General features: G+C 41.4%; 1 protein-coding gene across 8 annotated transcripts in view; it reads left to right on the top strand.

Moving 5' to 3' along the window:
• LOC137321296 (nuclear factor 1 B-type-like) overlaps positions 1–25,685 on the top strand; it is a 333,533-nt gene that overhangs the window by 176,360 nt on the left and 131,488 nt on the right. For 6 of the 8 annotated variants that reach the window (XM_067983673.1, XM_067983671.1, XM_067983669.1 and 3 more), the window contains exon 3: positions 11,776–11,829. The exons of the other annotated variants lie outside the window; for them this stretch is intronic. In XM_067983673.1, coding sequence (XP_067839774.1) covers positions 11,776–11,829 — 54 coding nt within the window. The remainder of the gene's footprint in view (positions 1–11,775; positions 11,830–25,685) is intronic. 8 annotated transcript variants of the gene reach the window in all.

The raw sequence follows: 25,685 nt of genomic DNA, 5'->3' as shown, positions 1-25,685 counted from the left end.
TGAATACTTGGAGACTACAGTAGTAAAACACAACACATTTATTTATTTAAAAAAACCTATATGTTACTTGTATATATATGTATGTGTATATATATATATATATATATATATATACACACACACGTCTACCTCGATATGTTGGTGGTATGATGACCTGCCCAGCATGACAGGCTTATTTCAGTTCGAATAGTTGTGCATTATGTTGAACAGAGCTGAAAACTGAAACGTAAGCCGTTGACTTCACTGCAGATATTCAGACTTGGCTAACTGTGTGCTAGGTGGAGGAAGTCTGCTAAATTAGATGTTTATATTGACACAGCTGTAATGTTCAACATCCTGGCCTTGGTGTTTTGTAATTATGATATTTCTGGCAAATTTATCTTTATAAAATTTGCTGCTGGTGCCAAGAGAGTTTTGGCACTTGCAGATCTTTTGGCAGACACACTGCACGTGTGCACAGCGCAGGTCATACCTAAAATGGCTGCCAAGCCTTTTTCTTGAAATGTCGACAGCCTGCATACAGTGTGGAACAGCAGCCAAGATTGGTTTTAAACAGTTCATTGTTCTTAATGAGGCACAAAAAGGCCCGGACTTTACGCAAAGCAGGACTTGGCAAGGCAGGGTTGTTTCAACATCCGTGAAACTCTCAACAAAACAGATACTGGGCAGAAAAGGACACCTCTTTGGGAATATACAGTAAAGAGTCAATTAAAGAAACTTTCATTTCTTTTCATGTCTGTGTAATTGTTATCAATGTTTTAATAAGAATATTGAAAATATTTGTCCAAAAATTGTAAAGCTTATAATAAATTGTCACTTTTAAGTGATTGAATTGAAAAGCATATGGATCTGGAAAAATGTTACAACAGTATTAGAAACATATGAGTAAACCTGATCATGATGGATGGAATTGGTTCCAACTTCATTGTGGAATGTTAGTATTGGCCACCAATGATTGTTTGGTGTAAGATGTGTTATCAGTGATCCCTGTGTTAACTCCCGTTCACAAACAGTAAAAAAGTGGTCGAAAAATTGGAACATGCCCTCGGTAGGATGACAGTTGTGTACGTACTCACACCCCCATCACTTCCAACTACAACTGCAATAAGTTGCATTTAATGTAGAAAAATGACCCAAGGTGCTTCACGGGGGCGTAATCAGAAGTAAGTGGATGCCGAGCTAGGAGGGGTGACCAAAATGTTGGTCAAAGAGCAGTTTTTAAAGAGGGTCTTAAAGGGGGAGAGGGAGGTGGAGAGGCAGAGGGTGCGTAGGCAGGGAATTGTAGACCATGAGATTGAGCATGGCCGCTAATGGTGGGGCGAAGGGAAGGGAAGATGCACAAAAGGCCAGAGTTGATGGAACAAAGGGCTCATAAGGTTGGAGGTGGTTACAGAGCTAGGGAGAGGCAAGGCCTTGAAGGGAGTTAATCATGAGTATGAGAATTTTAAATTGGAGACAAGTAGGTCAGCAAGTTAAGTAGGCCAGCAAGGACAGGGTGATCGGTGAGCGGGTATGGGGAGTTGGGGGGAGACAGTTATAAACATGTTTTGTGAAGTGAGGCAGACAACCAGATCACTTCAGTCTCTGGGTCCTCGAGCCACAAACTGCCCACAGTTCCAGAGTACTGTGTAGTAACCATGCCTCATCATTTTCACCGTTTGCCCTTAACAATCAGGAGTGCCTGTCATTTTTACACTGAAAAAGTTGTTTTATTTAAACATGGCCTTTTTGTGCTTCATTTTAAGTAATGTTATTTATGGAGAATGAGAATGAAACAAACAAGTGAGTAATGAACGCAGCTTTCCCTTTACAGGGACCCAGAACTTGTGTTCATTAACATTCTTCATGTGATTCCAATAAAATCCCAGTGGTATTCAAAGAAGTTATAAATAAAGTGCCTTCCATGAAAACCTGGATTTGTATTCATGAACACATCTGCAGCATTTGCAGTTAACAGCTGCAGCTATTACAGCTCTGTGTTCTAGTTTATTTGGTGCAATGTTCAGCCAGAGTTGTATTTGCTGCTATCAAACTCAAAAGCATCTGATTGAGCTAGGAATACGTCACTCAAGTCCATTTGGTGCCATTCTCAATCAGCTGTACTGCAGCTTCAGGATTTCCATGGTGCACATCACACTGTTTTCAATTTTCATATCATGCTCCATCATATATAGAGATGCTCCCTGGCACGTTTTTACACTTGAGACCACAAATCCAACAGATCACTTTATTAAAATCTCCAACCACTCTTCTCTAGAGTAGAATACTTTAGTGTAGAAATGGTATGAAAGCCATATTGGTGTTCTCTCCCCATTGGCATTGCCCTCTCCCCTGGCAGCAAGTTTATTCCAGTAACCTCAGGTCCTACTGCTCATACTGTATGCAGGTTTTATTCAGTTATCTAAATCATGCTTGTGCGCATCCAAGTTTAATGAGTTTACTCTACTTTTCTGACGTAATAATTTGCTTACTGTGTATGTGTCTGTATGTGTGTGAGCCTGCCGTACATGAATGCCCAGCCAAACAATGCTATGCTTACATAATACAGTAGTCAGGTTTTCCCACTGTTTTATGGTTTGGCAACGGAGTCAATTCACCCAGCCTGAAGGCTAAGTGCCAAGAAGAGACATGGTCAGCAGCGTGCTTCCTGTCGTCTGCTTTATTCTCTTTATCCTTATCTTGGCCTTGTCGGTGCTTGCCAGCTCAGGGATACTCCTTTGCCAGAGAACTGTATGGATGGAAGGATGATTCACCAAAGCCAAAGATTTATATTTCAGTCGGGACTCTTTTGTGAGAGCATATACATACAGAACGCAGGATATTTCAGACATTTTTAACATGTTTCTTTGAAAAATTTGTTGCCCTTGCCATAAGTACTGGGAACATTTGTGCACTGACTGTTTTGACAGCTGTATGGCTGCTGATAACAGCCTCCTCAATGTCTGTTATCATCCACTAAGTGCTTGCCTTAGTCCATCCAATGACCACTTTCCAACTTTGTACTACATATACATATATATTTTACAGAACGATAGTGGAAGCTTCTTCTTGTGTTGCTTACTTTGCCAGACAAATCTATCATATTAAGTGGCCTACGACATAACGTCAGATGAAAATTAATGGTGTTGGGCGAGGGGAGGGAGAGGAGCCTTAAAACAGATCGTAAAAACAAGATGAAACTGAACATGATGAGAATCAGCAGACATATTATGAAGAACCAAACTAAAGTAAGAAAGAAGGGAGTTTATCAAAATGTGGCAAAGCAAGTTTGAAGGGATTAGAAGATTCATTTAATGGTCTGTTCAATCAGAAACTAACTATGGGACTAAAAGTGGAGCATTTCATACCATTGTGAATCGAGAAAGGTGTAGGCACATTTGTGTACTGTAGTTATGATACTGTACCTGCAGTCAGCCAACATGCTATAATGTACCATGTATGTATGATATGAATTGAGATTATTATGGTATAAAATTAGTAATAGTACATAAAAGGGAATCCAAAAGTCTTCTATAGGCATATAAATAGTAAGCATGTAGTAAAAGGAGGGGTAGGGCTGATTAGGGACCAAAAAGGAGATCTACGCATGGAGGCAGAGGGCATGGCTGAGGTACTAAATGAGTTCTTTGCATCTGTTTTTACCAAGGAAGAAGATGCTGCCAAGGTCACAGTAAAAGAGAAGGCAGTTGAGATATTGGATGGGCTAAAAATTGATAAAGAGGAGGTATGAGAAAGGCTGGCTATGCTTAAAGTAGATAAGTCACCAGGTCCGGATGGGATGCATCCTAGGTTGCTGAGGGAAGTAAGGGTGGAAATTGCAGAGGTACTGGCCATAATCTTCCAAATATCCTTAGATATGGGGGTGGTGCCAGAGGACTGGAGAATTGCAAATGTTACACCCTTGTTCAATAAAGGGTGTAAGGATAAACCCAGCAACTACAGACCAGTCAGTTTAACCTCGGTGGTGGGGAAGCTTTTAGAAACGATAATCCGGGACAAAATTAATAGTCACTTGGACAAGTGTGGATTAATAAAGGAAAACCAGCACGGATTTGTTAAAGGCAAATTGTGTTTAACTAACTTGATTGAGTTTTTTGATGAGGTAACAGAGAGGGTTGATGAGGGCAATGCGGTTGATGTTGTGTATATGGACTTTCAAAAGGCCTTTGATAAAGTGCCACATAATAGTGGTGAATGGTTGTTTTTTGAACTGGAGGAAGGTATACAGTGGTGTTCCCCAGGGGTCGGTATTAGGACCACTGCTTTTTTTTAATATATATTAATGACTTAGACTTGGCACAATTTCAAAATTTGCAGATGACACAAAACTTCGAAGTGCAGTGAACAGTGAGGAGGATAGTGATAGACTTCAAGAGGATATACACAGGCTGGTGGAATGGGCAGACACATGGCAGATGAAATTTAACACAGAGAAGTGCAAAGTGGTATATTTTGGCAGGAAGAATGAGGAAAGGAAATATAAACTAATTTTTTTTTATTCATTCATGGGATGTGGGCGTCGCTGGCAAGACCAGCGTTTATTGCCCATCCCTAATTGCCCTTGAGAAGGTGGTGGTGAGCCGCCTTCTTGAACCGCTGCAGTCCATGTGGTGACGGTTCTCCCACAGTGCTGTTAGGAAGGGAGTTCCAGGATTTTGACCCAGTGACAATGAAGGAACGGTGATATATTTCCAAGTCGGGATGGTGTGTGACTTGGAGGGGAACGTGCAGGTGGTGTTCTCAATGCGCCTGCTGCCCTTGTCCTTCCAGGTGGTAGAGGTCACGGGTTTGGGAGGTGCTGTCGAAGAAGCCTTGGCGAGTTGCTGTAGTGAATCTTGTTGATGGTACACACTAAATGGTACAATTCTAAAGGGAATACAGGAACAGAGAAACCTGGGGGTATATGTGCACAAATCTTTGAATGTGGCAGGACAAGTTGAGAAAGTGGGTAAAAGAAACAAACGGGATCCTGGGCTGTATAAATAGAGGCATAGAGTGCAAAATCAAGGAAGTTATGTTGAACCTTTATAAAACACTGGTTCGACCACAACAGGAGTATTGTTTCCAACTCTGGGCACCGCACTTTAGGAAGGATGTGAAGGCCTTAGAGAGGGTGCAGAAAAGATTTACCAGAATGATTCCAGGGATGAGGGACTTCAGTTATGTGGATAGACTGGAGAAGCAGGGATTGTTCTCCTTAGAGCAAAGAAGGTTAAGAGGAGATTTGATGGAAGTGTTCAAAATCATGAAGGGTTTAGATAAAGTAAATAAAGAGAAACTGTTCCCATTGGCGGAAGGGTCGAGAACCAGAGGACACAGAGGATGAGACCGGGAAATTAATGGTGGGAAACATGGAGATGGCAAAAATGCTGAACAAATATTTTGTTTCAGTGTTTACGGTAGAGGACACTAAGAATATCCCAACTCTGGACAAACAGGGGGCTCTAGGAGGAGAGGAGCTAAATACGATTAAAATCACTAAGGAATTGGTACTCAGTAAATTAATGGGACTCAAGGCGGATAAATCCCCTGGACCTGATGGCTTACATCCTAGGGTCTTGAGGGAAGTGGCAGTGGGGATTGTGGATGCTTTGGTAATAATTTTCCAAAATTCTCTGGACTCGGCAAAGGTCCCAGCAGATTGGAAAACTGCTAATGTAACACCCTTATTTAAAAAGGATAGTAGGCAGAAGGCTGGAAATTATATACCAGTTAGCCTAACATCTGTGGTGGGTAAAATTTTGGAATCTATTATGAAGGAGACAGTAGCAGAACATTTGGACAAACATAATTTAATAGGACAAAGTCAGCATGGCTTTACAAAGGGGAAGTCATGTCTGACAAATTTGCTTGAGTTCTTTGAGGACATAACGTGCAGGATGGATAAAGGGGAACCAGTGGACGTAGTGTATTTAGACTTCCAGAAGGCATTCAACAAGGTGCCACATAAAAGATTATTGCTCAAGATAAAGAATCACTGGATTGGGGGTAATATTCTGGCATGGGTGGAGGATTGGTTATCTAACAGGAAGCAGAGAGTTGGGATAAATAGTTCATTCTCGGACTGGCAACCAGTAGCCAGTGGTGTTCCGCAGGGGTCGGTGCTGGGTCCCCAACTCTTTACGATCTATATTAACGATTTGGAGGAGGGGACCGAGTGCAACATATCGAAGTTTGCAGATGATACAAAGATGGGAGGGAAAGTAGAGAGTGAGGAGGACATAAAAAACCTACAAGGGGATATAGACAGGCTGGGTGAGTGGGCGGAGATTTGGCAGATGAAATACAATATTGGAAAATGTGAGGTTATGCACTTTGGCAGGAAAAACCAGAGAGCAAGTTATTTTCTTGATGGCAAGAGACTGGAAAGTACTGCAGTACAAAGGGATCTGGGGGTCCTAGTGCAAGAAAATCAAAAAGTTAGTATGCAGGTGCAGCAGGTGATCAAGAAGGCCAACGGAATGTTGGCTTTTATTGCTAGGGGGATAGAATATAAAAACAAGGAGGTATTGCTGCAGTTATATAAGGTATTGGTGAGACCGCACCTGGAATACTGTATACAGTTTTGGTCTCCATACTTAAGAAAAGACATACTTGCTCTCGAGGCAGTACAAAGAAGGTTCACTCGGTTAATCCCGGGGATGAGGGGGTGGACATATGAGGAGAGGTTGAGTAGATTGGGACTCTACTCATTGGAGTTCAGAAGAATGAGAGGCGATCTTATTGAAACATATAAGATTGTGAAGGGGTTTGATCGGGTGGATGCAGTAAGGATGTTCCCAAGGATGGGTGAAACTAGAACTAGGGGGCATAATCTTAGAATAAGGGGCTGCTCTTTCAAAACTGAGATGAGGGGAAACTTCTTCACTCAGAGGGTGGTGGGTCTGTGGAATTTGCTGCCCCAGGAAGCTGTGGAAGCTACATCATTAAATAAATTAAAAGCAGAAATAGACAGTTTCCTAGAAGTGAAGGGAATTAGGGGTTACGGGGAGCGGGCAGGAAATTGGACATGAATTTAGATTTGAGGTTAGGATCAGATCAGCCATGATCTTATTGAATGGCGGAGCAGGCTCGAAGGGCCGATTGGCCTACTCCTGCTCCTATTTCTTATGTTCTTATGTTCTTATTTAAAGTGATTGGCAAAAGAACCAAAGGTGACATGAGGAAAAACTTTTTTACGCAGCGAGTAGTTATAATTTGGAACGCGCTGCCTGAAAGGTTGGTAGAAGCAGATTCAATCGTGGCTTTTAAAAAGGAATTGTATAAATACATGAAGGGAAAAAATTTGCAGGGCTACGAGGAAAGAGCGGGTGAATGGGACTAACTAGATTGCTCTTACAAAGAGCCGGCACGGGCTCGATGGGCTGAATGGCCTCCTTCTGTGCTGTAACCATTCTATGATTCTATGGTACAAAAAAAAATCAGTGGATGCTTTTAAATTTGAAGGTTATTATGAAATATAAAATTGAACATGCAATTTTTATTTTCAGTTGTTAGATAAAATTTCAGGATACATTGAAATCCACTGCACAGTTCATTGTAAGTTCTGTGTGGGAGATAATTTAGTATAGCTATTCAATTGTGCAGAAAATAGTAGCAACTGTCGTGTCTGAAAGAAGTTTAACTTGCAAGTCAAAGTGTCAAACAGGGTACAGATTGTGCTTGCAGTACTGTGGTTTGAGAAGTGATATGGTTGATGAGATCTGGGGCAGAAAATGACATGTTTCCAATTGCAGGGCCCAGATAACCATATGACTTCAGCAAGTGCTGGTCACAAGGAATGGGGTGACATATGGCAAAGAGATAAGATGATAAACATGGAAGTTCTGGAAAGCTAACAAAGAGCAACTAGGTTAGGTAAATACATTGTGCATCCTGTAGTTGAATTTCTACTTGTTCCTAAAGTATTGTTGCATCCAAAATCCTTTGAGACTTGATTTCATCTTTTATGAAATGCCATGTCCAGCATGACCAGAAGGACATCAGAAGATAATTACAGATAAGGGTTTTTTTTTTGGCCCATGTAGCCACCAATGTAAAAACAATAACTGTGCCTTCATTGTGTCATCAACTGGATCTTGAGTAATTCGAAGGTTTCTGCTGTCACCACACCTATTACTCCAAATCTTGATCGCTCTTTGTGTCAAGTTCTTACTAGTATCAGTTTGAAACTGGCCTCTCAGCAGTTTGAACCTCATACCCGCTGTCCTATTTCTGTGCCTTACCTTGAAGTAATACTCCATATCATTTGATATCTTAAATACCTCTCTAATGTTTCCTTCTCCGTTACATACCTGTCAAAGTATAAGCAGGCCCAGTTTTTTCCAGTCTTTCCTCATAATTCTGGTATCTGGGATCGACATGGTCTGCGTGGCTCAGGTCCACATGAGCCAACATACTTATTAACTGAGCCACTTGGGAAATTCATCCATAATAGCTTTGGCATTAATTTAGTTTGGAATCTGTTGCAGCTGACTATAGTAGTAATTAATTAGTTAAGCAGCAATACAGTAAATTATACTTCATCATTCAGAAGTTTACTGCCAAGATTCCTAGCATACTACATCGCTATTATGTTAGTGTGCTTCAAAGAAAGAAATAACTTGCATTTATATAGTGCCTTTCATGTGCTCAGAGCATCCCAAAGCACTTCGCAGCCAACAAAGTACTTTTGAAGCGTCGTCACCATTACAATACAGGCAAACATGGCAGCCAGTTTGCATACAGCGAGGTGCCATAAACAGCAATGAGATAAATAACCAGGCAATCTGGTTTTGGTGGTGTAGGTTGAAGTATAAATGTTGGTCAGGACACCGGGAGAACTCCCATGGTCATCTTCTGATTGTGCTATGGGATCGTGTATGTCCACCTTAATAGGTAGATGGGGCCTTGGTTTGATGTCACATCCAAAAGACGGAATCGCTGACAATGCAGCACTCTTTCAGTGTCAACCTAGATTATGTGCTTTAATCTTTGGAGTATGGCAACGAGCAATCTGTACCTGGTGTGTGCATATCATATATATGTAACTAATTTTTTATTTTGATGTTAAGGCGAGAAAACATACCTCACTGTTCCACGTTTTGTGAGTTCTCTGCCAGAGCTGGCTGATGTAAAGAACCATCTTGCTTGATGACACTTTGCGCATGGCGCCCTGAGATAATGGTTATAAAAATATTATATGATGGCACATGCGCTCATAATCATCAGATTCTTGGTTTGGTTCCAAGTGGGGAACTGCCGGGGGCAAAGCAGAGAAGGCAGAGCCCAAAATTCACCAGGAAGACATGAGGACTAAGATTTTCACAGATTTTTGTAATCTCCCACATAGCTGCCTCTCTCCTCCCCCACTTCTTTTTCATCTTCTGTGCTCGTGGGTGTCCGAGTGTACTATAGTGGTGCCTTCTCTCAGTTTTGAGAAAAAAAAAGAAAGATTTTGTGGTTCTATGTACAGTAAGAGAAAGGAGGTCCCTTACTTGGTGTCACTTTGCCCTATTTTGGGTGTTTAACAGGCTGAGAGAAGTTGCAGGAGTTGTTGATTCTTTTAGAATTTGCAGTCCCTTGACTAAGGTGAATACAATGGCCAGTTATGCCTGAGCTCAGGTATAGAGTGGAGCAGCTTTTCGGCAACGCATGAATAAACAAGTATTTCCTGGCTCATTGATAGAAGCCACAAGCTACAAATACCCTTCTGCAAATGTATAATGACAAGCCAGCACATGATTTGATTTTTCTAAAAGCTAATTGAATATCTCTTTTGTGCCAGTGATACCATGAATTTAAAAGTTACTCAATGTTTGAAAAAAAGAAAGTTCCCATTGGGCACTTAGGATTGACCCTAACCACAGTTAGATATTAGTTAATGTGTCAAAATGTGTTAAAAGTATGTATATATTTAGATTAGATACACACACACACACACACACACACACACACAGATGCTTTGACAAAAATTTATAAGGACTTATCAATCTGCAAACTTTCCTCACGTTAAATTCTGACTGACTTCAGACTGTTTACTGACAGCAATTAGACTTTCTGGTCTAAAGTGGACAGACCAAATTAAACGCAGTTCCACCTTAGCAACAGAATAAGACATTGGTTGTTAAATGGCTGAACCCTGCTATCATCCAACCTACCATCAGCAATGCTAGGACTGAAATTAAAATAGGCGGTGGTGGAAATACCCAACAGGTCCGTCAGCATCTGATTACAAAAATCTGTGAAAGTCTTCGTCCTCTTTAGTCCTGATACTCCTCGTATATACTGGGCTCTGCCTTCTCTGCCCCCAGCAGTTCTCCATTTAGAACCAAACCTAACATTTCTAGTGGGGCACCCTTTGTCTCGTGTGATGAATGGATTTTGAAGAAATGTTAACCTAATGTTCTCTTCTTAATTTCAGTTGACCTGTCTTTCGCACTAATATCATATTTCCAGCAGTCATAGTTTTTCCTTTTAATACCTGCACAATTGTCAGTCAGAAGACATACTTTTATTTTAGAATGTAACAGTAAAATGTATTTATTCAGTTTGCATTCCCTGCTTTATCTTTCTGTTTTTTGATGATGTATTTTTCCACAGTGTGGTCCTTTTTTGGCAAATTCCTTTGCCGCTGGCAGTCCACGTTTATTTTCTTCATTTATTTCCTACAACTATCCTTTCATTCCCTTATATAATTCATCTTTGTACATGTTTCATAATTTTTTTTCCTTTTTTACTTCCTCTCTACTTATGCTGCCACCCAAGTGGTGTCTGTCAAATGGAGTATATAGAATTATAAAGTGAAATATTGTAGAATTATGCACATGCCAAGTAAATGTACATGACTTTGCGACCCCTACTCGATTGTATCTAAGAAACCGGGCAAATACTTCATCTCAGTTTTCAGTCGGAATGATCTCAACAGACATGACTGACAGTCAACTGCTATGGAGATAGTTGTTGGTTATTGTAATATTCCCCATTTGTACTAGGCATTGTCTAATCCACAGTGTGGTGCTGGCTGTCAAGGTGTCAGGAGTGAAGCACTTGAGGATATCATATCAAGTCTTTTTATGTACCTTACAGAACACTGTATCCCTTTACTTTTTCCCAATAAAGTGATGAACGAGGATTTTCAGTTGACATTGCGAAAGAATAAAGCAAGATCACATTAATTTTATTCTTCCAATACTGCATATTCAGGAAAAAAGTGTATGGTACTCTGTATATATCTGTACAATTATTTCACCCTCTTTTTACACATAATTTCATGGTCATAACCTGGAGTACATTTCTAAATCAATGAATAATGCCCCTCCCCCATGATAAAATAACCCAAATTTAACCAGTAAATTGTTAACTCCACATTTTATTTTACAAGTTTGCTGGAATGTTTAAATCCATTTTCTTTTAACTCATTCACTACACATTAACCCTTTTCGAGATTTTTCGTTGCAATCCATTTTCACAGGCTGAGCTGGCATTGTCCCTACCCTAAGAACTGTACTTGAGAAGCTGCTAAATTGGGGCTTCTGTAGTGAATGAGTCAGTTGTAGCCTGTGGCATTCGAGATGTTCAGTAACAAAAGGTCCAGTTAGCTTTTTCATTTTTTCTACACAAAGCATGATATTCTTGATTTAATAGTATAATTGAAAATAGGCAATGTTGCCAGAATTTGTAGACAATATGTTGAACAAGTTAGTAAACTATTTAAATTGCTTTGGAATCTGGTTTCCTCATTTTTAAACATTTTTTTTTACTTTTTTTGTTTTGTTTTTTTTTTCTTTTTACCAGATTCAGGGCAGGCAGACAGTCCAAGCCACAGCGAGTCTACAAAAAGTACTCCAGGTAAGTGAATCAATTGAAGCTGAGGGAAATATTTCAAATGTCAATGTTAAAAAGAGGAGTTAAGCATATTACACCCCCAGGCTGCAGTGTTTTCCTCCACTTTGCTCCCCATATTGACCCTGGCTCATATCCCAACTTGTGCAGTGAATCTTCCGTTCACTCCATCCTTTCCCTGGATTGACTGCTTCACTGTCTGAAGCCAGTGCTGGAGTGGATTGAAATAAACAGAATCTAATTTTATGTTGGTGGAACATAGTTTCCCCTTCACAAAAATGCTAAATCAGCACTGCAACTTGGGTGCCTGACACTGTAGTCCATTGTGGCCTGAAAGCTGAAACCATGCTCACTAGGGAGTTTCAGACCCACTCTGTGTCAAGGTGCCTCTCCAGCCTGCCTGAGTTCGAGCACAAAGCTATGCATGACCTGAAAGTATGTAAGGAATCCCACCAAAACAATCAGCATAACAGGTTGGGTACAACTACAAAGTAATTAGAACTCACTGTCGTCCATTTTTTTATTTTCGACTGACCTCAGCTCTGGAACACTTCATTCCAGAAGTTCACAGTGCACCTGCTCCATGTAAATAAGCTGTGCCTGTACACACATCTGCGTCCGTGTGCGCCTGCATTACCGAGTTACATCAAGCCTACAGCACATAAACAGGCCATTCGGCCCAACTGGTCTATGCTAGCATTTATACTCCTCACGAGCTTCCCCCCACCCCTCTTCATCTCATCCTATCAGCATACCCTTCTATACCTTTCTCCCTTGTGTGCTTATCGAGCTTCCCTTTAAATGCATCCAGGTTATTCGCCTCAACTACTCCTTGTGGTAGCACGTTCCACATTCTTACCACTCTTTGGGTAAAGAAATTGCTCCTGAATTCCCTATTGGATTTATTAGTGACTATCTTATATTTATGACCTCTAGTTTTGGACTCGCCCACAAGTGGAAACATTTTTTCAACATCTACCCTATCAAACCCTTTCATTATCTTAAATACCTCTATCAGGTCACCCCTCGGCCTTCTCTTTTCTAGAGAAAAGAACCCTAGGCCTGTTCAACCTTTCCTGATAATTATATCCTCTCAGTTCTGGTATCTCGGTGACTCTTTTTTGCACCTTCTCCAGTGCCTCTATATCCTTTTCCTAATATGGAGACCAGAACTGTGTACAGTACTCCAAGTGTGATCTAACCAAGGTTCTGTACAAGTTTAACATAACTTCCCTGCTTTTCAATTCTATCCCTCCAGAAATGAACTCCAGTGCTTGGTTTGCTTTTTTAATGGACTTATTAACCTGTGTCATTTCTTTTAGTGATTTGTGTATCTGTACCCCCAGAATCCTTTGCTCCTCTACCCATTTAGACTCTTATTATTCAAACAGTGTGTGGCCTCCTTATTTTTCCCACCAAAATGCACCACCTCACACTCATCTATATTGAAATTAATTTGCCAATTACACGCCCGTTCTCCAAGTTTATTAATGTTTTCTTGTATTTTAACACATTCTTCCTTTGTATTAACTACACCCCCTAATTTGGTGCCATCCACAAATTTTGAAATTGTACTTCCGATTCCCGAGTCCAAATCGTTAATGTTAATTGTGAATAATGGCTGCTTCAATTATATGTGCAGGTATATGAGGTTGAATCAAGCATCTAGCAGATTCTGTGCTTGGCCAGTATAACTTGGATCTGTACCACTGCTGCAATTGAAACAGGTACTGGTCTCAGACTGGTACATACATTATTGCAGCCAAAATATTCCTGCCGCTGTTAAAGACAGGCAGGGTAAGGGGAGCAGGCCACACACATTTCCTACTATGAAATGACAAATCTCACGGATGAATTAATATTTTTCAATCGGTGTCTGAATCTTTGTCGTAGAAACTTTGTTTTCCCCTCTTGTTGCACTTTCACGTTCCTTGCTACTCAAGCACTGGAAGTGTCCCACAGAAAGGCTTTTGAACTTTTACAGAGTTGAAATTCAGTGTGTTGTTTGTAAAGATTTCCTCATCTCTGTATCTGTTACTGTTTAAGTCTAAAGTGCGACTGCTCCACAAACTGATTACAGTCCACGTCTGCTTATCTGCTGCAGTTGAACAAAAGCACCATCATTTCTGAACCCTGTTCTACAGAGGGCTTCGGTTATCACAACCAGTTTGTTGCCTCCAGAGAAGTTCTGATAAGCACAAGTGTCCCGTGTTCATTCTGTGATATTTGTTTAAACATTTTCACTGTGGTCTCTTACCAGTCCCTTTGGAAAATGTGCTATTTATTTATTAAAAAGAAAATTATGTTTTTTTTCTTGACCCATTTATGTTTACCAAGAAGTTCTAGCTGGCATTAAGTTTTGATTGCAAAGTTATGTTTGACTTTGGAAGAAAAAAAGCATTTGAGTGATTTTTTTTTAATATACTTTATTCATGGTATTGCACATCATTAAGGAATTGCGCACAGTAGGGATAGACTGATCTTCCAAAACTATTTCCATTAGTGCAAAAGATTCATGTGAGAAAAGAAATCACATTTAACTGTAAATTTCCACCATAAAATTGAATTTTATTCAACTTTTCACTAGGCCCCTTTGGGGATTTTTTAAAGTATTACCTAACAGCGAGTGGCCTCCCACTGAGTCTGGCATTCTCTTAACTTTGCTTTAAGACTGCTTTAATCAAAAAAAATGTTTACACCTGCCCGGTGCTGTTTTTGAGGATTTTTTTGTAGGTGTATGTGGTTTCTCCCTGGTGGAACAGCAGATGCATTTGTTGTCGTGTTGTAACATATACAAGCTTGTAACCTGATCCTTGATTATACTGACATTTGGGTGGGGGAATACAAGCAAAATTTATAAAATGGATTAAATTTTAATTAAATGTCAACCAACTATGATTTGTTTAATATACTTTTTTCATCCAAGTTTACATGTCAATACAGACCCAGTTTTTTGAATGACTCATTCAAAATAAACGATTGAAATATTTAATCTCTCCTTCCAGCTTCAACATGCTGTGCATAGCAAGCAAATTGCAGCATTTTTCTGTGTTACGCTTTTTAAAAATGATTGTTGATATAATTAACTATTCCAACACCTCAACACCCAACACCAATGTTTTGTATTGGCACGTTCATAGTTGGCCATTTTTTTACCTCCTCATCTCTGTTGTAGGTAGGGTGGTGTACAGTTGGGACACGGTACAGCGGAATATTATATTACTGACGATTTGTCGCCTCACTAACTTCATAGTATCATAGTTAGTACAGCACAGAAGGAGGCCATTCCGCCCGTTGTACCTGTGCTGGCTCTTTGAAAGAGCTATCCAATTAGTCCCACTCCCCTGCTCTTTCCCCATAGCCCTGTAATTTTTTTCCCTTCAAGTATTTATCCAATTCCCTTTTCAAAGTTATTGAATCTGCTTCCACTGCCCTTTCAGGCAGCGCATTCCAGATCATTACAAGTTGTTGAGTAAAAAAAAATGTTTCCTCATGTCACCTCTCACTCTTTTGCCGATCACCTTAAATCTATGTCCTCTGGTCACCGACCCTTATGCTACTGGAAACACTTTCTCTTTATTGACTCTATCAAAACCGTTCATGATTTCGAACGCCTCTATCAAATCTCCCCATAACCTTCTCTGTTCCAAGGAGAACAACCCGAGCTTCTCCAGCCTCTCCACATAACTGAAGTCCCTCATCCCTGGTACCATTCTAGTAAATCTCTTCTGCACTCTCTCTAAGGCCTTGACATCCTTCCTAAAGTGTGGTCCCCAGAATTGAACACAATACTCTAACTGAGGCCTAATCAGTGTTTTATAAAGGTTTAGCATAACTTCCCTGCTTTTGTGCTCCATCCCTCTATTAATAAAGCCCAGGATCCCATATGCTTTTTGAACAGCCTTCTCAACTTGTCCTGCCACTTTCAAAGATTTGTACATATACAACCCAGGTCTCTCTGATCCTGCACTCCTTTTAAAATTGTACCATTTAGTTTATATTGCCTCTCCTCATTCTTCCTACCAAAATGCATTACTTCACACTTCTCTGCGTTAAATTTCATCTGCCATGTGTCCGCCCATTTCACCAGTCTGTCTTATCTCCTCCTGAAGTCTGTTACTATCCTCCACATTGTTTACTACATTTTCAAGTTTTGTGTCATCTACAGACTTTGAAATTATACCCTCTATACCCAAGTCCAGGTCATTGATATGATCAAAAAGAGCAGTGGACCTAATACTGACCCCTGGGGAACACCACTGTTTACTTCCCTCCAGTCTGAAAAACAACCGTTCACCAATACTCTCTGCTTTCTGACCCTCCTCCAGCATTTTCACATTTGATTGTTCCTTGTCCTTTTCCATAACTATTCTAAACCTAATGATATTATGATCACTGTTTCCCAAATGCTCCAACACTGAAACATGCTCCACCTGCCCCACCCCTTACTTCAACTTATGTGACAGTGTCGCTAAATTTGCTAAGAACTCTCAATATGACCATTTTTGAAAACTGACCATATACTCACAGTGAGTCAGCGCAATGTCATCGAATTTCCAGGTGTTTTATGATAAGTTTTCCTCTCAAAAAACAGGATCTCCAGTTCAGGTGTTTAATAATTCAGAATCTGGCATTTTTTTCTCTTTACGGTACAGTTAGCACTTTTGAAAAACTTCCATTCAATAACATTAGAATCTACAAATACTGTCTATTTTTTAATTGGTGTGTGATCCACATATCTTTATTTGGTTCCCCTGCTATACACGATGACGTATTTTAAACATAAACAGAAAATGCAGGTCAGTGAAGGCAATGATGAGTTACTGTTTCAGTTCAAGCCCCCTCGTACTCTCCATAGATGCTGCCTGATCTGTGTGTTTCCCACATTTTCTCTGTCTTTGTTTCAGATAGCCAGCATCTGCGGTTTTTTGCTTTTGACAAATTAAAAAAATTGGTTTTACAACAAATTATTTAACATTAATTTATTCCTTTCTTTATCTCTTGCTCCTTAGACTCAAGTTTTACTCATTTGGGTTTTAAAACAACTTACCTGTACTATTTTTAGTTAATGCGTTTGTTATCAATTCCTCTGTGCACTATGTTAAAAAACCCACTAACCCATTTATTTTAAGCAGGTTAACAACTTGCTAAAAATAGCGCAACGGGAGTTTCAAACCCCATATGTTTACATGTAGTTAGCCTCTCTTGTACGTCTTATCCCGAACATATTTCCGATATCGATAGCTTTGCAAAAATACACGCACAAACAAGAAGTAGTAAAGTTACCAACCTATTGAAGAATGACTATTTACATATTGGAAGTCTGTCAAAAAAAATGAAGTGCACATTAAAAATTCATGTGCAAATGTGAAAAATGCCTTCTCAGTAAATAACCAATTATATTGCAAGACTAGCAGGAATCTTGGGAGTTGTAGTTCAATACTCAACAGCATTAATGAAATAAAAGGCTCCAGACCTGGACATAACTAAAATGTGTATCTAGTAATGAGTACCTTCAAATAGGGAATTTGTATTCTTTGAATAACTTTCTGTTGTTGTATTTGGATTGTTTGTTGAGGGATTTGTATGCCCTATAAATGCTCTTTTTTTATTGTGGGATTTTTATGGGTCTTGCTCACTTTGTTTAATGGACTTCAGTGTAATTGGACTCCACAATATCAGATTACTACTGATAACCACTAGACAAAGTCAGTTTCTAGGATTGTGGTTATCTGCTTTATATTACAATTTTTTCCCTCCAATTTTCTCCTTTTCCTTCTTCTGAAGGCAATAACTCATTCTGGTGTATAATTTCATGGGCGCGAGGTGTCCATCCAAGTGGCCATTATTACATAGGAATGTAATAGGGAGTGGGAAAAAAACTATTCGATTCATCAGGCCCTAAAATTCTGAAAATAGAATACCATTCAATCTCTGAAAGCATTGCGTTTGTACGCTATTTGACTGGAGGGCATCACAGCTGAGCCCACACCCGCTAACACACACACAAACTCTCGCTCTCTCTTTCTCTTTTCAGCAGGACTCACAGAGTATCGATCAGTGATTGAAACCCAAACTGATTTTTCTGCTCCCCAGCCCAGGAGATTGGAGGTTAATTGTACTACCCCCCAGCTGCCAGCACAGTGCAGAACTGGGACCTGGGGTCTTCCTGGTCTGCATAGCTCGGTACCACACTAATTGTTGTATTTACCCACTAAACTATCAGAATATCCATCATAGTTGTATGCTTTAAATGATATTGAGCTAATCTTTTTTTTACAACAAGCAATTTTTCCCATTATCATACACTTCCAGACAATCACATACATGCATGTACGTTGAGTTACATATTTTACTTTTCCAACAAGATTTTGGCTACACTTAACGTTGTGAACTGATTCAAAAACTAGTTTGAAATACTGGTGAACAAATTAGAACAAAAGACTACCTCCTTCATTAACCGGCTGTCTGCGGATCAACCTATCCAAGAAGCCTGTAAACACTATACTCTTTGTGTACAGAGGAAGTTGTGTTGAACAATGAAGAGTTAAGCCCTATAGCCTTCAGCTAGTAATTTTACAGTCTGCTTTTAATTATGTGGAGCTGCCAGCAACGCGTGCCTGAGTGTTTCTGAGTAGCTGGAACTTTGCCTGTGCTTCAGGAAGGCACCAATCCTGCACTTCTGTTTCCAAGTTCAAAATGTGTATATGCCTGGGACTGGGAAAAAAGACATCCAGCAGTCCTGCCACATCCAGTCATGGATGGTGGTGGACAATTAAACAACCAACGGGAGGAGGAGACTCTGTAAACATCCCCATCCTCAATGACGGCAGAGTCCAGCACGTGAGTGCAAAAGACAAGGCTGAAGCGTTTGCAACCATCTTCAGCCAGAAGTGCCGAGTGGATGATCTATCTCGGCCTCCTCCTAATATCCTCACTATTACAGAAGCCAGTCTTCAGCCAATTCGATTCATTCCACCTGATATCAAGAAACGGCTGAGTGCACTGGATACAACAAAGGCTATGGGCCCCGACAACATCCCGTCTATAGTGCTGAAGACTTGTGCTCCAGAACTAGCTGCGCCTCTTGCCAAGCTGTTCCAGTACAGCTACAACACTGGCATCTACCCGACAATGTGGAAAATTGCCCAGGTATGTCCTGTCCACAAAAAGCAGGACAAATCTAATCCGGCCAATTACTGCCCCATCAGTCTACTCTCAATCATCAGCAAAGTGATGGAAGGTGTCGTCGACAGTGCTATCAAGCGGCACTTACTCACCAATAACCTGCTCCCCGATGCTCAGTTTGGGTTCCGCCAGGACCACTCGGCTCCAGACCTCATTACAGCCTTGGTCCAAACATGGACAAAAGAGCTGAATTCCAGAGGTGAGGTGAGAGTGACTGCCCTTGACATCAAGGCAGCATTTGACCGAGTGTGGCACCAAGGAGCCCTAGTAAAATTGAAGTCAATGGGAATCAGGGGGAAAACTCTCCCATGGCTGGAGTCGTACCTAGCACAAAGGAAGATGGTAGTGGTTGTTGGAGGCCAATCATCTCAGCCCCAGGACATTGCTGCAGGAGTTCGTCAGGGCAGTGTCCTAGGCCCAAGCATCTTCAGCTGCTTCATCAATGACCTTCCCTCCATCATAAGGTCAGAAATGGGGATGTTCGCTGATGATTGCAGAGTGTTCAGTTCCATTCGCAACCCCTCAAATAATGAAGCAGTCTGTGCCCGCATGCAGCAAGACCTGGACAACATCCAGGCTTGGGCTCATAAGTGGCAAGTAACATTCGCACCAGACAAGTGCCAGGCAATGACCATCTCCAACAAGAGAGAGTCTAACCACCTCCCCATGACATTCAATGGCATTACCATCGCCGAATCCCCCACCATCAACATCCTGGGGGTCACCATTGACCAGAAACTTAACTGGACCAGCCATATAAATACTGTGGCTACAAGAGAAGGTCAGAGGCTGGGTATTCTGCGGCGAGTGACTCACCTCCTGACTCCCCAAAGCCTTTCCACCATCTACAAGGCACAAGTCAGGAGTGTGATGGAATACTTTCCACTTGCCTGGATGAGTGCAGCTCCAACAACACTCAAGAAGTTCGGCACCATCCAGGACAAAGCAGCCCGCTTGATTGGCACCCCATCCACCACCCTAAACATTCACTCCCTTCACCACCGGCGCACTATGGCTGCAGTGTGTACCATCCACAGGATGCACTGCAGCAACTCGCCAAGGCTTCTTCGACAGCACCTCCCAAACCCACGACCTCTACCCCCTAGAAGGACAAAGGCAGCAGGTACATGGGAACAACACCACCTGCACGTTCCCCTCCAAGTCACACACCATCCCGACTTGGAAATATATCGCCGTTCCTTCATCGTCGCTGGGTCAAAACCCTGGAACTCCCTTCCTAACAGCACTGTGGGAGAACCTTCACCACACAGACTGCAGCGGTTCAAGAAGGCGGCTCACCACCACCTTCTCAAGGGCAATTAGGGATGGGCAATAAATGCCGGCCTCGCCAGCGACGCCCACATCCCATGAACGAATTTTTAAAAATCCTATAAATAGCCATCTGGCAATCAAAATTCTTTTGATGTATTTTACTTTTTACTTTAACCTGCAAAAAAAAATTAACATTAGCCAGGTAATAAGTCTGTCAGTGATGTGAGAGAGCAGTTGTTTGTATCTCAGTTGTGTGTTTTGCTATCTGTAGGATGTCTTTGTACCGTTGTTCTATACTGCACGAAGGTGGTGGTGATTCCATGAATAACTTTTGCCAAATTCATATTGGTCAGTTTGTCAAATTTGCATCATAATCTCGAGATCTAAGGGAAATGCTAAGCCTAAAAAATGCTTGACTATGTCCTTGCAAAATCAGTTTGGTGTTTTCACACCTCAGTTAAAGCATAAATTTTGTTTCAGTGCAAGCTAAAAATAAGACTGGATATTTAATGTAAAGTTCAAGCAACATTGCCTATCCACAAGTAGATATCCCCGGTGTTTGAACACAGGGTAATCCTGGGGCTGGAGTGTGGTTGCTACTTTTTACTGAAGCCCTGCTCAAGAGCTTCTCTGCAGCTCATTGGGATGTCACTCCCTCTCCCTGCAGCAGCTCTGACTCAGACACTGCACTCTCTTAGTGGCTCCTCGAATCTTAACTAACGAGGAAGAAGAAAAATTACAAGTGTTGAAAGATGAAAATTGATGGGCATTCCAACAGACACAATAATCACAGACTGGAGTTATATTCCAGCAGATGCCATGCACAAAAGGTATAAGACCATTGAAGGGGCTTTACTGCATTCGAATGAAAGATTGGGATCTGATACTGGAGTTATACTGCCACTTTCTTGTCAGTTTGCACCAAGAACCACTTTGTACCGATGCAAAAGTGGCAGTACAAGTGCATCTTTAATTCATCTTCCCAGTTTACTACTAACAACTGTTGTAGTCCATTAACAAAAGAGGTCTAAAAGAGAAAGAAAGAATTTGCATTGATATAGTGTCTTTTCCGTACTCAGGATGTCCCAAAGTGCTTCAGCGCCAATGAAGTACTTTTGAAGTGTAGTCACTGTTGTCATGTAGAGTAACGTGACAGCCAAGTGGCACACAGCAAAGTCTCACAAACAGCAATGAGATAAATGGCCAGGTAATCTGTTTCAGTGATGTTGATTGAGGGATGAATGTTGGTCAGAGCACTAAGAGAACTCCCCTGCTCTTCTTTGAATAGCGTCATGGCATTTTTTTCTCATCCACCTAAGAGGGCAGTCAGAGTCTTAGCTTAATGTCCCATCCAGAAGATAATATCTCCAACAGTGTAGCAGTCCCTCAGTGTCAGCCTGGCTCAAGTCTCTGGAGTGCGGTTTCAACCCATGATCATCTGACTCAGAAGCGAGAGTGCTACCATTGAGGCAAAGCTGACATGGCACAATAAAAAATGTCTGTGCCCAAAACCTTTTTTACATGTTTCAGGTATATGATTGGTTCCTCTTATGAGAATGTTTTCTTTAGTCAGTGGAGTAGATTGTGTGCGAGTGTTTTCTGATTGGCTTAATTTTCACATTCTAAAAAAATAACTCTTCAGCATGCTTCAAACCCAACAGGCACGTTCGATACTCCCTCACACACCACGAGATGATTAAAAACATTATAGAGATAGATGGGTACAGGCAAATATCCTCAAGTTATTTTATATTTATATTTAACAAATGTATTAATACTCCTGAATGCTACACACCTGAAGAGTAACATGATATCACATAAACTCTAATGTTTTATTCAACCTAACAGAAAAAGTTGGTGAGTTGTTAGACATTTTGAAGTTTCAGTTCATAGAATCATAGAAAGGTTACAGCACAGAAAGAGGCCATTCGGCCCATCGAGTCCATGCCAGCTCTATACATGAGCAATCCAGCTAGTTCCACTCCCCCACCCTTCCCCCGTAGCCCTGCAAATTTTTTCCTTTCAAGTATTTATCCAATTTCTTTTTGAAGGCCGTGATTGAATCTGCCTCCACCACTCCCTTGGGCAGTGTATTCCAGGTCCTAACCACTCACTGTGTAAAAAAGTTTTTCCTCATGTCACCTTTGGTTCTTTTGCCAATCACCTTAAATCTGTGTCCTCTGGTTCTTGACCCTTCTGCCAATGGGAACAGTTTCTCTCTATCTACTCTGTCTAGACCCTTCATGATTTTGAACATCTCTATCAAATCTCCTCTTAATCTTCCTTCTTCCAAGGAGAATAACCCTAGCTTCTCCAATCTATTCACGTAAATTAAGTGCCTCATTCCTGGATCATTCTAGTGGATCTCTTCTGCACCCTTCCTAAGGCCTTCACATCTTTCCTAAAGTGCGATACCCAGAACTGGACACAATACTCCAGTTGTGGTTGAACTAGTGTTTTATAAAGGATCATCATGACTTCCATGCTTTTGTACTCTATGCCTCTATTTATAAAGCCCAGGATCCCATATGCTTTTTTAACCGCTTTCTCAACCTGCCCTGCCACCTTCAATGATTTGTGCACGTATACCCCCAGATCTCTCTGTTCCTGTACCCCTTTTAGAATTATGCCCTCAAGTTTATATTGCCTCTTCTCGTTCTTCCTACCGAAATGTATCACTTCACATTTTTCTGCGTTAAATTTTACTTGCCACGTGTCCGCCCATTCCACCAGCCTGTCTATGTCCTCTTGAAGTCTATCACTATCCTCCTCACTGTTCACTACACTTCCAAGTTTTGTGTGATCTACAAATTTTGAAATTGTGCCCTGTACTCCCAAGTCCAAGTCATTAATATATATCAAAAAAAGCAGTGGTCCCAGCACTGACCCCTGGGAACACCACTGTACACCTCCCTCTTGTCCGAAAAACAACTGTTCACCACTACTCTCTGCTTCCTGTTACTTAGCTAATTTTGTATCCATGTTGCTACTGCCCCCTTTATTCCATGGGCTTCAATCTTAGCAAATCCGTGTTGGCTTTCCCTAACCAATCCACACTTGTTCAGGTGACTACTAAATCTGTCCTGGATAATTGTTTCTAAAAGTTTCCCCACCACCGAGGTTAAACTGACTGGCCTATAGTTGCTGGGTTTATCCTTACACCCTTTTTTGAACAAGGATGTAACATTTGCAATTCTCCAGTCCTCTGGCACCACCCCTGTATCTAAGGATGTTTGGAAGATTATGGCCAGCACCTCCGCAACTTCCACCCTTACTGCCCTCATCAACCTAGGATGCATCCCATCCGGACCGGGTGACTTATCTACTTTAAGTACAGCTAGCCTTTCTAGTACCTCGTTTTTTCAATTTTTAGCCCATCCAGTATCTCGACTACATCTTCCTTTACAGAGACTTTGGCAGCATCTTCTTCCTTGATAAAGACAGATGCAAAGTACTCATTTAGTACCTCGGCCATCCCCTCTGCCTCCATGAGTAGATCTCCTTTTTGGTCCCTGATTGGCCCCACCCCTCCTCTTACTACCCGTTGATCAGTTGGATTCTATACCACTCTTAAACTCTCACTCTTTTGTTGCCTTCTCTCCTAAAGCCATCCTGGGATAATAATCATGTGTGATGGTCAGGACTCTGACACTTCACCCAATGTTCATTCTTCATCCATGCATGAACATGGGTAGTATATGTTGACAGGCTATTCAAACAAGTAGGCAACGCAGCCAATCCCGATCCTGTCCTCACCCAATGTCCACGTGCATGCACTTTCCAGCAAGGGGTTGCTAGATAGTGATCAGTCATCGATGACTGAGTTATTAACAACTCTAACCCAGGAATGCTGAGATCAATTTCAGCAGCCCCCATTGCCACACTAACTAAGTTCAGCTACCTACCTCGGCTGAGACCAGGGATCAAACCTGGGGAGCTTTGTGGCTCATATAATCATCACTCATCACTCACCCGACAGAATTGATCCTGTTCTTCCTTTGAGAACTCTCTGAATCAAAGCTGCAGTGTTCCAGTACATAAACCTGACCAGCAGTAAAAGGAAAGCCGTCAGCTGAACTCTGGACCCCCCCCCTTTACAAACTCCTGGACAGCTGATCCACTGTTCACATTGAACTGATAACAAATAATCAAAATATAGTTGTAATGAAAATGATGCTTTCATCATGAATCAATATCCTACAAAATATTACTGGCAAATTGCCCAAAGTACAATTAAATCTGATGAACTACATTAGGTTTAGGTAATGTAATGAAAGGGGTGATCTCTAAAACGCAGTTTATTCAAATAAATTTATAATGGACAGATAGTAAAATAATTAATTAAATGTATTAATTGTTGAATTGGCTGGAGTTTACATAAATTTGTTCCAGTCATTTTGACAAAACGTGGATATATGTAAACAGAGGAGCAATGGGCAGAAAGTGGTCGCAGACTTTTTGTCCATTTGTATACAAATCTTAACAATTGTTCATGGAAATTGGTAAACAAAATGGGCTCGATTTTGAAACGGAGCTGCTGGTGCGCTGGGGACGGGGCGATGAAGACACCGTGATTTTCAGGAGCGGGCAGAAATCCCGGCTCCAACATGCCTAAGAACGCACACGACCCAGAGTCATCTGGGTGCACGCTGTTCCTGAACCCAGAAGGCCCGCCGGCAATTAAAGCCAGCGGGACGATATTTAAACAAGCAATTCAAGTACTTGAAGTACTTGAAATGTACATGAATCTAATTAAGAGTGAAGGCAAGTGATTTCAACACTGCCTCAGTGTGTTTCCCGAGCTGTGTGAACGCCACGGTGAAGGAGTTGTGTTTCAGCCGGCAGCCATTTGGCCATTTAAATCCAGATGGGGATAAAAGGTGAGTTATTGCAGCAGGGCACTCAATTCTCTCAAACAAACTTTTGGCTGGGAAATCATTGTATTTAGACTGAAAAATCCTGGCTTCCACTCAGAATTGTTCTGTTTACACACATATTTACCAACTTTTCGGACCCCCTCAAACTGACACCATCAGGATGTGATGTTGCTCATCCTCGGATGTTCACCAGTACATCCGAGGATGAGCAACATCATCACCCTCGCCAGGCACGGCGTGCACTTCCACCACTTGTAGCTCCACAACACAGTGCTGCATCACAGACACCCGCACAAGAGCACAGAGGGGAACAACAGAGGGAGCGACGTCACAGGAGGCACTACCCTCGCCAGAGGGTCTACAGCCCGAGGCTCACCTTCCTGGATCTCTCTGAGGAGCAGTGCATTTGGAGGCTCAGAGTCAGTCACCAGGTGCTGGGCCAAGCAACATCTCATTACCCGTCGCAGTTAAAGTGACCACTGCCCTCAACTTCTTCACCTCCGGATCGTTCCAGGGTGCGACCGG

Source organism: Heptranchias perlo, chromosome 4 (genome assembly GCF_035084215.1).
Source record: "Heptranchias perlo isolate sHepPer1 chromosome 4, sHepPer1.hap1, whole genome shotgun sequence".
Taxonomy (NCBI): Eukaryota; Metazoa; Chordata; class Chondrichthyes; order Hexanchiformes; family Hexanchidae; genus Heptranchias; species Heptranchias perlo.
Note: the sequence above shows the minus strand (reverse complement) of the source record. Positions and strands in the feature narration are given on the sequence as shown.